General features: G+C 40.0%; 2 protein-coding genes across 2 annotated transcripts; both read right to left on the bottom strand.

The window, feature by feature from the left end:
- Positions 1-245: 245 nt before the first annotated feature.
- On the bottom strand, positions 246-5842 carry fbxo30a (F-box protein 30a). The gene is made up of 3 exons (XM_080871219.1): positions 5674-5842; positions 2783-4832; positions 246-2678 (listed from the first exon to the last, which is right to left on the bottom strand). The coding sequence occupies exons 2-3, from the start codon at positions 4793-4795 to the stop codon at positions 2475-2477; spliced, it is 2217 nt and encodes a 738-aa protein (XP_080727345.1). The 5' UTR covers positions 4796-4832; positions 5674-5842; the 3' UTR covers positions 246-2474.
- A 3020-nt stretch (positions 5843-8862) lies between these two features.
- On the bottom strand, positions 8863-14581 carry LOC308389441 (pancreatic secretory granule membrane major glycoprotein GP2). Its single transcript, XM_080870854.1, has 9 exons — positions 14323-14581; positions 13706-13794; positions 13497-13601; positions 11451-11611; positions 11222-11357; positions 10637-10731; positions 9942-10110; positions 9607-9721; positions 8863-9502 (listed from the first exon to the last, which is right to left on the bottom strand). The coding sequence occupies exons 1-9, from the start codon at positions 14408-14410 to the stop codon at positions 9327-9329; spliced, it is 1134 nt and encodes a 377-aa protein (XP_080726980.1). The 5' UTR covers positions 14411-14581; the 3' UTR covers positions 8863-9326.
- Positions 14582-14721: the final 140 nt, after the last annotated feature.

Raw genomic sequence — 14721 nt, 5'->3', positions numbered from 1 at the left:
TGGGTCAAAACGAAGGAATAAAACACAAAGATATTAGAGTACAGTTTGAAATGGCTTTTGAACCAATCATATGTAGACTAAGTGGGTCTGAAGAGAACATCTGTTAGTGTACACCTGATCTAAATATACAGACATACCTCTGATAGATACTGAAAAAGATTAAAAGTCGAAACATTTAAGAACTCAAGAGTCTCTTTATTAAAATGGACCAAAAGTCAAACAAATGAAGTTGGCATACTGTGGTGAAAAAAACAAAACAAAACAAACAAAACAAAAGAAAAAAAAAACCCCATCAGCAGTGATAATTTAACCCAAAATACTGATACACTCCAGGTGCAAAGACTGCAAAACAAAAAGTGATCTGGAGACCTCTTACATGCATGAACATCCACAGAATAAAAGCCTGATTTGCATGCTCAGTTCCTCATTCAACTCACTCGGACAACTTTAACGCCAAAGAGTTAGTGCATCTCATCAGGTTTTGTTGATTTCATTCTTTCTGTCTCTCTTTCTATAATATAAGAAAGGACATAAAATGTACTAATATTAATGCGTGGTGCCTGAGAAACAAACTGTATAAATTAGCCTGTAACTGGACTGATTACATGCAGAACAGGAAGGAGTAGCATTCTTGCTGCTTCAACAAAGACAACCTGTCAAATTTAGGATTTAAATTTTACAGTACATGCCGTCATGTGCAAATCAGTAATTCAAATCCAGACCTAACAGAGGCAGACTTGCATTTCTTAAAACAAAAAAAAAATAATAATAAATGTACCAGTACAAAAAAAACGAAGAAAAAAAAAGAAATCACACAAACTGAAAAAGACAGTTTAGTTTTGACACAGCTTGGGCTTTCCTACATCCAAAAGAAAAAGAAACACACACCATACCCATATTTCATCACTAACTAATGACATGTCTGTCATTTTAAACCAGTTTCAAAAAGTTTTTGAAGATTTCTTTCTATATATGGGAACTACAAGTTTTGTTACATCAAATTTCTTAATTTAGACAAAAATAAATAAATAAATTGTTCAACAAGCCCAATCACGAAGATTTATAAGTTTAAAAAAACCAAACAAAACCTTACTGATAAACATGAAAACCATGTTATTTCAGCACTGCAACTCACACCACTATAATACTGAAACAGTTCCCCACGGATCCTGTAATAATAAAGCAGCTGACCAGCTGTCGTGGCATTTTCAGCAATTTTCTCAAATACACTACGGTGAGATGAAGCTTCATGATACGACCCTGAGACACCAACAATACGTGAAAATAGCGGACATGTAGTGCCAAAAAGAAAAAAACAACTTGAAAACCATGATAAATAGTGAATATGATCATAGTTAATGGTGCTTATTAAAGGAGGGAAGTGTGTGCCCGTTATTTTTCCTAGAACCTGGCCTGCAGGATTTGTTGAGGTCTGACACTGAGGGGAAGGAAACCACGCTTCCTGCTAACCAGTCACTGATGATTCACCAGGTACATTCATTATTTGACTTCGCTACATTTAGATTTTTGAAGAAAAGAACCTCTAAATAATTGCTGGTTACTTGTCAAAATAGCTGGTAAAAAAAAAAAAAACCCACAAGCCAACCGTGGCTTAAAAAACAAACAGGAAAAAAAAAAAATAGTACTGACACTCAACTGGTAAATAGTGTTGCTTCATGTCTCTGTACCCTGACTAACAAAGCCGCCTCTTAGTCAGAAGTGTGAAAAAAAGTTGAGGGTGGACCACTGTTGTGACTGCTAAAACATGCCAAAAAAAAAAAAAAAAAAAAAAAGGTGTGAGCATGCTCATGCTGGTGCAGTTCAATAATCCTGTAAAGTGGAGCACAGACGTTTGGTCAATGTGAAAATGTAGAATTAACGCTGTGAAATCTGAGTTCTAAGCAGTACACACATGGTCACTGTAGGTATCTAAAGAAGATGTCAAAGCGTTCTAGGTAGCAGTAACTGTTCTAGCGTGAAGCAGTGGAGAAATCTCACAGATGTTCTGAACGACCTCATGGCGAGAAAAATCAAGTGTATCTCAAGTTAAGGCTCTACTCTTACCAATGAAGCACGGTACTGACTTTTTGATATAAAAATTGTTTAAAAATTCTACACCAAAAACATTCGATATTTACACAGTGTCAGAGTAGGTAAAGATACAACTTCAGTACACCAGGATTAATATCAGAGAGGAAGATACAACGCTAGAACTTCAATTTGCTTTTTTATAGTCCTGATGTGTGACTGCAGCAGGTCAGCCTCAGCTGAAGTATATGCCAGCTCACTACTGGCTTTGTCTTATTTGAGGGATTGAAGACTGTTTCCACTGTGTAGCAGAGAACCACAGGTAAAGTTCAACCAGGAGTTGTCTTTCTGAGGCCGGAAGAGTCGTAATGTCTGTAAACACTGGAGGAAAAATGTGCATTTGAGTTCTATAGGACCCAGAGGAGTCTGAAGGATGACCTCACTGTTTATGCTACTGGTTTGAGAACTGAACGTAAACACCTCCCTTCCTTTGTGAGCTCTCTGGTGAAACACATGCATGGCAGAGGGATCGCCTCCTCCCTACGAGAAATTGTGTTAAATTTGCATTTCTTGAGGTGATCAGCCATGCTGGCGATGTTTGCAAATTTCCACTCATTCACTGTACCAAAGGCTGTGCTGAATCGCCACACCTGAACAGAAATAGGAAAATTTGTTTATTTTCATGTGCTGAGCACAAGACAGACAAGTGAAATTTGCTCTCAGCTGTCTTTAAAGAGTGTGCAAGTGGACAAACCTTGTTTGTGATCTGCCATGAGGGAGACCCATCAGCACGCCGTTTCTTCTCCCACAGCAGAACAACCATGCCACGCATCTGCAGCAGGCTGGCACACACATCTCTCATGATGCGGGACACTCTGGAGAGCTGGCACAAGCTAAAGCTGTCCAGAAAACTTGCTATGTGCTGCAAAACTTCAAATGGAAGACTGCTGAACTGGTCACACTGAGAGCTAAACTGGCAGTTCTTTCTTAGGCGCGTGTCCCCAGTTTTCAACGGCAAACCAGGCTGCACCCCGAAAGAACCCAGGTGCCTGTCGTGGATGATCCGGAAGCCCTGAACAGATGGACAAAATCGTCTTTGGGAGTAGGTGCAGCCGTAGTAGGCCAAGGGGCAGCGCTGCTCCATCCAGCCATTGAGTCCAGCATGAATATCTCCATGAACATTTTTGAAATGAGATGAGAATTCATCTCGTCGGAACAGCTGCCCACACACAAATGTGAACATGGAGCGCTGTTTGGTTTGGTATCGGGCCACACATTCAAGCACTAGGTCCAGTCTGAGAGTGTGGAAGGGGCTGGGGTTGGAAAGCTGTGGACTGGCGTGATCGCAGGCTGAAGCTGAAGCAATATCCCCCACCATCGTGTTGGTTGCAAGAATGGCAGAAGGGAAGGAGAATGTTTGCGTACCAAAATCAATGTGGTAGCCATCAACAAACCTGCTGTCTGAGATTCCTCTGCCTCCTGGAGAATCGCCAAGGCAAAAAAGCAAAGCTGCAGTGATAAGGTCAATGCCATGGAGGCCCATGGGGTCATCTGCTACCTCCAGGTCAGATGTGTCAACTGCCTTGTCCTCCATCTTCGCTCGAAACAAATAAGGATCTGACAGCAGGGCCCGACGTCCATTAAATGTAAACATACTTATTCCTCTAAGCACTTCTACATTCTGTAGCTTACGCTCCAGGCACCTGTACCTGAGTTCAGTGGGTAAGTGTTGCAAGAAGTTATTTCTCACATGATCAGACAGTAGGAATGGGATTGGAGGTGCAAGTGGTTCTTGTTGAGGCACAGGAGGTTCCAGTGCTACAACAGGCATGTAATTCTGAGGCATCTCTGGCCAGACAAGGTTGGAATCATTTATCGGTTCATCAATGTCGTCTTCCTTCTCATCAAAAAGCAACTCAACAAAATCATTTTCTTCAACCCAGTTGATACCATCTTCTTCTCCATCGTCTATAGCAGCGCTCTCCACTCCGCCCACCGCTCCCAGCTCGCACTCTGAATCAGAGTCACTTTCTTGCATATCTACATTCTTCCCGCCTTCAGCAACATAAATACCATGGCTATCACCATTTTCTCCATTATGGAGTGCTCCACTCTTATCAGTCTTTTCACCATTTAAGTTTCCAACAATTACATTAATGTCCTTGGAATTAGTGAGGATGTCCAAGGCAGCAGCTAAATTTCTCCTCGTCTCCACTGAAGCCCTGTACAGCTCATTAAAGGGCTCTTCCTCCATTTCCACTGTTGCATTACCTAACACTGTCTCTGGTAAACTTGATGCTGTGGCCATTTTATCACTTTCATCTAATTCTTTATCTCCATTCTTCGACACAGTGGTCGTGACCTTAAGGGACTCTAACAGCATCCTTTGATCCTGCAGAGCCAAAGCCATGTCTAACTGCTCCACCTCATCGAAGTCTTTGCTCAAGTTTTCATAGGACTTGCGATCAGCATAGCTGACAGGCCAGCGGTTCCACTCCATAGTACAACATACTATACTTGCAGGACACGTCTCAAGGTGTTGTGCCATCCTGACCCTTGCAATAGTGAAAGGGCAGCCAAACCCACTGTTGAGGCAAGGGAGGCGTTCATAGGGACACAGCAGACGATGTTCCTCTAGTTTGCACGAGTGAAAAACTGCCCCACAGACAAGAGGACAGCCAATGAGGTCACAGGAAACACCTGTCTCTGGTCTCACCATGCATCTTCTATTGATGCATTTAAGGCAGTGGGGGTGTAGAGTCTCCATTTTTTCCCCTAATGATAGCTGGAGAAGGTGTCCAACCCTGAAACAAAATGATAAATAGATTTATTTTGTTGAGAAATCTCACACGTCATGGTAACACCCCTGTTTTTAGGTTTAACTGGAACAAAACATGTCTAGGGTTACATTATACCATCTATGCAACCATTTAATAGCACACGTGCCTTCAAAAAGCCCTGTCACCGATTCCCTCCACATGCACTGTAAACCTTTACGCTATTCAGTAACATTTCACAACACCCATCTTAGGTTTCATGGTCACACCAGGACCTTTAGGCCCTGTAACTTGCCCTTAGTTTTTCAAGGAATTCTGGTAACAAGTAAAATAAGAACAGCGAACAATTCAACCTGCCAACCGGGTGCAACACAGCCACCAAAATACTTCTGAATTATAACGCCGGGCTTATTTGGTCATGCTGCTTGTGTAGGGGATTTGTGGGATAATGAACGCAAGCTAAGAGGACAACAATCATATTAAAGACCCACAACAATGCTGCAAGCCCTAACAATGCAGTGCAACAAAGAAGAGCTATTATTCAAGTCTTTAATGCCTTGGCCGGCGACCGCTGTCTAAATTACGCAAGCACAACTGGCTAAAAACACAAACAAAAACACAGCAACAACTCCTAACACATCAATCCATCAACAGATTACATGTTAACAACATCCAATTGCAGCTTGGCAAGTATGCATTTACGTGTCAATGTATAAAGTTAAAGAATGACAAGCTAAGTCACAAAACTTTAAAAATCTTAATAAGTAAACAAAAGAACATCAACAACATGACTAGCCGGTTAGCGTTAGCGGCTACACTTTGTTAGCCTAATTAGTTAGCTAGCTCACAGCTTCTACAAACAACTTACCCGAGTCGCTGGGCTCTCCGAGTGTGCTTTATTTATATTGTCTAACTTTTAACAGCTCCGTCGATGCCTGCAGTACGGAAACTGTGACTACACAAACACCCCGCGGTATTAAATGTGTTTAAATCTTCTTATGAATTGAACAGGCTGCAGCTGCTTCCTCGCTGCTCGGGGTCAGTCGGAGTTATGTTGATCCTGATACTGCGGCGCAGTACTACGTCATCACGTAAACCGGCCGGTGTCCCGGTCATATTTAGGTTTATGGAGGCAGACCTGAGAGCACTGAAATAAACAGAGTGGGAAAACCCCCGAGGGCAGTTTTACATCTATAATCACTATTAGGGTGCTTATGATGCAGTCTGGGAAATTTAATGGGAATAGACTCCTGAGATAATATTAATTAGCTACCCTTAATTAATATTTTCCTTCCAAGGAGACAGTTTCCTGTCATTTTTAAAGTGGTCTCCAGCAATAGTTCTTCTGGCTTTCTAAAGGTCTTTCAAAGTATTTCTTTGGACATTTGTTGCCTTTTCACTAATTTTCAGAGGAATGTTTTTATTTTTGTTAAGCTACTTAACACTGACCTATGAATCATACCAGCATGACAAGGCACTTAACTCAAGGAGTGAACCATTGTTCTGACACACTTCGTTACTAGAAGCCTGTGGCAAAAACACATAATTTGTTCCAATTTCTTTTTTGAATCTACAGAAAGTCAAAGACAACATGATATAATGGGCATAAAATACTACTGTTGAACCAACAAGGTGATTCCCAAAGAGCCATTAACTGAAAACGTAGCTCATATCATAGCTCATATCTATCTAGACAGCATGGTGTGCGGTGTGTCCTTAAAAAAACTTAAGGAAACTGGACAAATGGAGGACAACAGAAGAAGTGTCAGGTATAAAATCTGTCTGCAGCTGGCACAGAATTGGCACAGAATCGGAAAGTTATGGCTTTAAGAAAGAGGAAAAAGCTTATTAAAGATGCATCTAACTCTACTATGCACCAAATCATCATTAGACATGGTCCTAGTGGAAGGGTGGCTGTGAAGAAACCATTCTTATGGAGGTAAACTGGAATAAAAGGCTGCAAACTTTCACAACAACTTGACTGAAAATCAGTGGCAACAAGTCTGATAGTGTGGTGAATCAAAATCAGTATGTGTGGGAGGAGGGCAGGAGAGGTACACTGCATACAGAATACTTATATGCTGCATTTCTATGTGTGTTTGTGCATGATTCATAATTAGTTTAATCTATTTCCCATTTTCACAGCAAAAACATAAAGAAATGAGTGGTGGCTCTAGACTTTTGCATGGTACTGTATGTAGGCATACAAGTAAAAATCAGAGGATGCTTAAAAAACTCAGAAAGACTAATTACATTTTTATGCATAAAGATAAAAAGACTGGGGTAAAATTATAACTTATCCTATCATAAATAAGTCTTTCCCCTCTGTTCGAGAAGGTAAAGCAAGATTTGGAGAGATGGAATTCCCTACCTGTTTCTTGGCTAGGACGTATAGCTTTGATTAAGATGAATATTTTACCTCGATTGTTATATCCTGTCCAAATGATTCCGGTTATATTTTCAAATAGAGTGATGAAGGATCTGAATAGTTGGCTAAGCTCTTTTATATGGAGCAAACGTAGACCAAAACTTAAGATGGCTACACTGCAGCTCCCAGGTTCAGTAGGAGGTCTAGATTTACCAAATATTAGAACATATCAATTGAGTACTCACATGAGTTATATTCATGACTGGGTCACAAATAATTCACACTCTATCTGGTTGGGGATTGAAACCTCTCTTTCAAAGTATCCATTAAGGGACCTATTGTTTTTCAAGAACTTTAAAGATATTAGATTGAGCTGTGATAATCCAGTCACACTTAATACACTTAAGGCCTGGCGGTCAGTATGTCGAATTGAGGGAAGGTTGAAGCTAACATCTATGTTTACTCCTATTGTGAATAATCTTGACTTTCAACCGGGGATGTTTGATATAGGTTTTAAGGAATGGAAGAACAAAGGAATTCAGAGACTGAGGGACTTATTCTCCGATAATGTAGTTATGCCATTTGACCAAATGGTTGAGAAATATTCTCTCCCCAAGCATGACTTTTTCCGTTACTTACAGATAAGGCATTATATTTTGCATAGTACTAACTTTAGTGAGAGTCATGAAGTCTCTCCTGTTGAAAAATTATTATTTTTAACAGACAAAGAGGTACCTGTGAAGATATTTTATAAGGCTTTATATTCTGTACTCTCAGGGACGTCACAGAGGCTTAAAGGCAAATGGGAAAAGGAATTAGGTATAGTAATTGATGATGAGGAGTGGGAAGATGTCTGGAGTTACGCCAAATCAATATCAGTTTGTAATCGTACCAAAGCAATACAGTTAAAAATTATACATAGAATGCACATATCTATGTTTCGCAGACATCAATATAATCCTACCCTTTCACCCATGTGCCTTAAATGTAAGACAGTAATTGGTACCCTAACTCACAGCTTCTGGTCATGTTTGAAATTGCAAGAATATTGGTCTAATGTGCTATTTGAAATGGAGAAGATTTTCGGTTGTGAATTGGAGATGGACCCTCTGTCTCTCATACTTGGCCTCCCCAGCCGGCGATTAATATCCAAGAATAATATGAGATTGTACTGTGTTCTCACCTATGCGGCAAGGAAGAATATACTACTCCAATGGATTTATGAAAAAGTACCAACTATTAAAGGTTGGAAAAGAGTAGTGTTGGATTTAGTGCCACTGGAATATCTTACATGTATATTGCATTCAAAAACAGATCAATTCTTTAAGGTGTGGGAACCATACTTGAACTATGTGGAACCTGATGTTTCTAATATTATGTTACAAGGATTCTCTTGAGTGTTTAAACTGTAATGGAACTGAGCTGTTTTTTTTTTTCATTTTTTTTTTTATGTGTTTAGTTATCAGTTTGTTTGTTTTATGTTTGTTTGTCTGTTTGTTTATTTTTTGGTTTTGAATTGTACACTGTATTATGTTATGTAATTATGTACTATTTGTGAAAATAAAAAGGAAAAAAAAAAAAAAAAAAGTCTGATTACTGTTCATGTCATATCCAGGAAGCATTAACAGCAAATTCACATCCATTTTCATTAAACGTGAAACACGATTAAACATGATTAATTTAAGAACATTGTTTTATTTACATCTGCTATTTGGGTCACGTGTTAAAACTAAAACCATGTGACCCAAAACTGAGCAGCATATTTGTGTGTCATATAACATTAAAAAGTAAAACATTAAACGTTCGGGCATGTTTTTTGTTTTGTTGCTCAGGATCATATTCAATTGAAAAGGCACTACAGTTGCTTTTTGAGTAAAAGCCACACATGAAAGAAAGAATTTACTTCAGTGAAAATACAAATGGTATACAGCAGTTGAATTAAGTAGCACAAAATAAAAATAATGACATAAAGCACAAGTATCTTAATATCAGGAATGTGTTTAAGAGAAATGTTTATTACCCACAGCTTTTTACAAATCAAACAAAATTTTTTTCTAATGAGCATAATACACAAAACATATAACATTATTATAAAAACGCGTGTACGTATGTTTTCCTGTGTCCATTTACTAATTCTATAAAGTCCATACAATTCATGAGGCCACTTCTGAGATGTGATGAATGTTGGACAGGGTAAGCTGTGCTTCCCGTGCTGGGTAGAAATGTCTGGAGCGAAGCCACAACCTCCCAAAGACTCCTGTTACCAGCAGCAAGACAAGCAGCAGTCCTCCAAGGACAAAGGTCTCCACAGCTGGGACTCCTCCTGCATCTACACACAGGTGGGTCTGCATGCTTATGAACTGCTTACAGTGTCTGGAATCTTTAAACTATGAAGTTAAACTATATTAACTGCAAAGACTGAATTAAACATACCTAGACTGGGATTTTCACTGTGGTTTAATAGTCGTCTTATGGGTCCGTAAGACACTGTATGGGACAGTGGTATTTCTCTCCGTGTTCTCAGTAATCCATCTTCACCGGAACAGTTCTGTTTGGCAAATACACGAGTGAAATGTGAAATTTAAAAACCAGCATAAGCAGTCAAATATACAGTCATAAGCACTGTATATTTAAAATGATGGCAGCTCATATGGCTGAAAACCACTCCTAGGCTGACGGGTCTATATTGGTGACATATAGCAGGCTACTTGTCTGAACTGGCTCCTGACTATCAGTTTGAGGAATGGGTGCAGCATGAGGTCACTCACAGGCTGACACAGACCAGGACCACTGTGGCAGATCTGGACGTTGCAGTGAAGGAAGACGTTGGTATAAGAGCTGCCGACAAACTTAAACATTTGTATCCTGAACGTGGCCTCTGGGCCCTGACCGTTCTTCAGCACGCTCAGAGTCTGGTCGTTGGTCAACACTGGACAGCTAGAGGGAAGGAGACAAGTCTAAGAGGCCTGCTGATAGCAATGAAACACGATGCTGCACTTTAAATATAACAAAAGGAGAAACAGCTAATAAAAAAAAAAAATGCAAACATAACTTGAGGTGATACAACACAGAAGTGTTTGAGTGCTTTCATCTCTTCATCTCTTTAGCTCTGAGAAATCTTGGTGCATTTCATAACTCTGCTGTTGCCAACAGTACCAAATACTGCCTGGTTGTCAAGGGCATGCACAGCTGTTGAAGTGAAATGCATGTGGCCTCTCAGCCAGGAGTCACATGACCAGCCTGTGAGATTTGTTGTCTGGACAGCTCTCTATGCAACAAACTCTCTTATTTCAGATTTCAACAGTGCACCCATAGGAGGAGGTGGAACTGTTTGCTAATGTGGTGAAACAACACAGCCACGGAGAACGCCATAAACAAGCTTCCACACCTTCAAAGTATGTGGTGTAAACATGGCAATCATGCATTTTCATCTGCATTCAGTTTAAACAGTCCAGAGGCAGACCTGTCTGCGATGAAGGTGTAATGAATATTGCTGTATGGATCACTGGTCGGCGTAGCCCAACATCTCTCCATACGCAGCTGCAGATGAGAAGGTATCTGTGACACAGACAGAGTTCGGCAACGGTCAATTAATTCCTTAAACAGGACAAACAGTTTTCCATAACGCACAACAAAATGATGACTCATAGTAAGTAAACAACAGGTGTACCAAGAGATTATAACAGCACGAAAGAGGACTCAAATGACTGTCTAGTCATGGGTGGAGTGTTAGATTTCCAGCACTGGTTGGAAAACTACCCACAAAACATATTGCTTAACCTTGTGTAAGAGCACACCCAAACTAACTCAAAAATAGCTGTGAATATTAACAACACTTTGAATGCTTAACAGTCAGAGCCAAGTATATATAATCCCTGTTAGATATTAACAGATATACTTATCCTGCCAATCAAATGCAAATACAACATATTGCTTTTGTGCATCATTCCAATTTGCAAATATATAATACAGCTTGTTAAGGTGAGAACTACATCTTTACTATTTGGAGGTGAAAAATATACTAAACTGACATTTCACTGCGATTTACCATGAAAACTTTTACAAAGATGTTATCCTCCAGAGTCAGCGATGGCACAGTGGTCCACCTGTCCTCAAAGGCTTCGTCTTTGTACAGCAGCATTGACACTGAGAAATTCCCATCCTCAGTGTTCAGAGTGATAGGTCTACAGAGGCAATGGGTTTATTAAAATAGGCCAAATGTTGAGAACAAATCATTCTCCAGTTGGAGAAAAGTCAGAAAAGAAGAAAACATTTACCTGATGTCCACTCTGATCATGTTTTCTCCGTTGGGCTGTTGGACCATGTAGTTGATGGGGTAGCGGCACGCAAATGTTATGTTGATGTAGTTTCTTGTGATAATATCTGAGTAGTTGTTGTGTATGGTGTTTATGAACACCATGTGTGTGTCATCTGAGGCCTATGGAGAGAACATAGCATGTGTGATGGTCAGTGAGGGGAAATGTAGCTTGTTTACTTTACCGTTACTTTTTAGATTTTTATAGAAATAGGAATCAATAATGCTGTTTTAGGTAAGAACAACTGCAGAAACCTGGAATAGAAATTAAGTGATGGGCTGATTAAATAGTGGAGATCTTAAGAGAATGTCTTTTATGAAAGTTTAGAAGTTTAGTTAAGTTTGATGCCTTTGTCTAACTAATGTCTGGATTGCGACATCATAAAAGACATATACACACGAGTCTAACATAATGCAGGTTGGGCGGCCTTTAGTCTGCATGTTAAAGTATCCTTGGGAAAGATACTGAACCCTGAGTTGCCACCATGCCACCATATTCATCAGGGTGCAAGTGTGTGTGAATGTTAGAAAGCACTTAGGCATAGATAAAAGCACTGTGTGGATGTTTGTGTAACTGAGTGAAAGAGACTTGTATTAGAAAGTGCCTTAAGTGTTCAACTGAGTAGAAAGGTGCTATATAAGTACCAGTCCAACTTAACATTTAACAATACATAAACTCTACTGTGGTACATATGAATACTGGCAAAGTGGATTTGCTAGCATCACGACATTCATTTTTTAATTCAATTCAGTTTCATTCATAAGGTGCCAAATCACATAACAGTTAGATCAAGGTGCTTTATACTGTAATGTAAACAACCTATAATAATACAGAGATTAAGTTAAAGTTAGGTTGAGTAGTCACTGGGATTAAATACTCTTATTCAGCTGTCACCATCCTTTTAAAATAAACCATAAAATGGGAACAGGTGAAAAGCTGGTGTGTGAAGTTTCTGCAGGTCCCTGTTGAGATGCAGGGTGGTGACCATGGTTACAAAGCAGGACAAACTGTCTTTACCTCTAACAGTTCAACATTTTTTACTACTTCTTGGTAAACACTCAATCGCTCCCCCGGGGCAGCCTCAATGAGAGGACCACTGACAGATCTCGCAGCAAACTACATAACCCCCCACTGCTACGTGCACTTATCACGAAGGCTCTGAGTCTTATACATCCAGAAATGTCAGCGAGGAAACTGTAAACGTGGCGTCTCTGATGGCAGGGTGTAAAAGGTGCTACGGTCAAGGTGAAAGCATGACTGACAGCTGTGACATTCTTCTCCTTTAGCAACAGCCCTTTTTCCTTCAGAGCATACTTACTTTCCTCAGCTTCTGTGCAAAAACCTTGTAAATCGCAGAAATTGAGTACTGAGAGAACTGCTGAAAGCCGTGTTAACCTTTTAGGTGGTTTACAAGAAAAATTTTAAAGCATTCCAAGGATTTAAAGGACACTTATGTGTTAAGCAGTGGCTGACTTTCAGTGTAGAGCAGCTGGATTAAAATAACCGTGAGCCTCATTGCCCACGTGAATGCTGATAAATAAGAAATACAAGGCCATTCAGAGTCCCATTGATGCTTTAAATGAGGCCCTGTCCTGTTATAGGCAAAAAGAACAGCTCTGTCCGTCTTTCTTGAAGAAATGCCACTCCTCCCCTTCTTTTCTCTTCCTTCCCGTCTCTCTGGGTTCAGCGTGTGTGCCTTTCTCTGTCCATCTATTATACTTGCTATGAGCTAATTTCCATACAAAATCTGAACACAGAGCCTCATAGTCCACATTCACAACACAGTAGAAAGAAGGTGATGGATCATGGATCTGAAGATATTCCTGCAGCACCTGTAGACCCTTTAATTCATTATGAAGAGAATCCTCTTAACATTAATGGAGGTAGTAAAGAGTAACTTGTCTTCTTATCAGATTTACCTGAATTTAATATCTGAGTTCACTCTTAAAAGATCACCTGAAGGAGCAATCCTCTATTTTTTTAAGGCAAATCAAAGATGGATCATACCATTATAGTGCCGCAATCTGACAGATTTGTCTTAATGCTGAAAACATAGTCCTCTCCGACTACATCACCACGGCACTCCGGATCATTTAAATGCAAATCCCAAGCCTTAAAAGAGAAGACACAAAGCAAATAGAGACAAATATGTAATAATTACTCAAAATGACACAGTGCTCTTTGGCATTATTAATGACTGGTCAGTGATGACTTACGTAAACAGGAGGAACTTTGTTGAGAAAAAAAGCGCTTGGAATAACAAGCTCCATACGGTCGTTGGTGCAAATGACAGTTTCATTAAGTTCTAACAGTAAAAAAAACAAAGTTATTTTATCAGTCACATTTTACACTCGGCACCTATAAACAGGTATATTACTATTTAACCAGTCAGCACATGTAGCGGACCAACAGTGTAGCCACCAATAAGTAAATCAACCAAACCAACAATATCCAAATATTAGCTTTAGAATGATTATTTTCCTCTTTTGTTGAAAGTTATACTATGACTCAGTACTTTTGAGCATTATGTATGTATATACAGGTCATTTTCTATATATTTTTCTTAAAAATTAGCCTCAATCATTTTCAGAGAGTCAAGACCTGAATGTGGTTGAAACCCGTCACTGCATTTAATGTCAAGGCATACAGCTTTTGCCAAAGGAGGCACCAGTTATACTCCAGCTTTCACTGGACTTGGACTAAATCCTCCTCTCTTGAGTTAGAACCTTTTTACAATTATTGCAGCCAGTAAAACAAAACAAAACATGCTAATCAATAATCAGTTTGTTTTTTGTTCATCCCCAGATTTGTGAGCTGTGAAACGTGTGCTCACCCTCCGCCTCAGACTCCAGATAGACTGCCGAGGTAACCATCCTCATGGTGAGCAGTAGCCAGACAAAAACCAAACTGGCAGATGCCATCTTCCCTCTGCTTTCTGGTAGCTCAGCCACTCCACTACCTTTTGGCTCCTTCTCTGACACTCTGTGAATCTTCTGGGAGCTATTCACCACAGTCTGACACCAGAAAATGTAGTACCCCTCTCTTACTCCAGCCCCTTGAAAACTAAAGAACTGCGGCCCTCCCTCAAGCCCTAAAAAACACCAGCTTGAATGATGCCCCCAACAACAATGAGATTCCACGCATGAATAGGGGGAACCAGGGGAGTCCAAGGTAACACGCATGTCACCGCCTACTGTGGCGACGTTCTCTTAGTAAACATCATATGACCGTT

This window comes from Rhamphochromis sp. 'chilingali' (assembly GCF_963969265.1).
Source record: "Rhamphochromis sp. 'chilingali' genome assembly, chromosome: 21".
Taxonomy (NCBI): Eukaryota; Metazoa; Chordata; class Actinopteri; order Cichliformes; family Cichlidae; genus Rhamphochromis; species Rhamphochromis sp. 'chilingali'.
The sequence above is the reverse complement of the archived record's forward strand: the minus strand, read 5'-3'. Positions and strand labels throughout refer to the sequence as shown.

Bases quoted from the DNA above. Each gene is read 5' to 3' on its own strand.
- fbxo30a (XM_080871219.1), bottom strand. From the start codon at position 4,795: ATGGAGACTCTACACCCCCACTGCCTTAAATGCATCAATAGAAGATGC. The intron at 2,679-2,782 runs GTTTGTCCACTT...ATTTCTGTTCAG, and splicing joins CATGGCAGATCACAAACAAG to GTGTGGCGATTCAGCACAGC.
- LOC308389441 (XM_080870854.1), bottom strand. From the start codon at position 14,410: ATGGCATCTGCCAGTTTGGTTTTTGTCTGGCTACTGCTCACCATGAGG. The intron at 13,795-14,322 runs GTGAGCACACGT...TTTTACTGTTAG, and splicing joins TCTGGAGTCTGAGGCGGAGG to AACTTAATGAAACTGTCATT. The intron at 9,503-9,606 runs GTATGTTTAATT...ACCTGTGTGTAG, and splicing joins CAGTGAAAATCCCAGTCTAG to ATGCAGGAGGAGTCCCAGCT.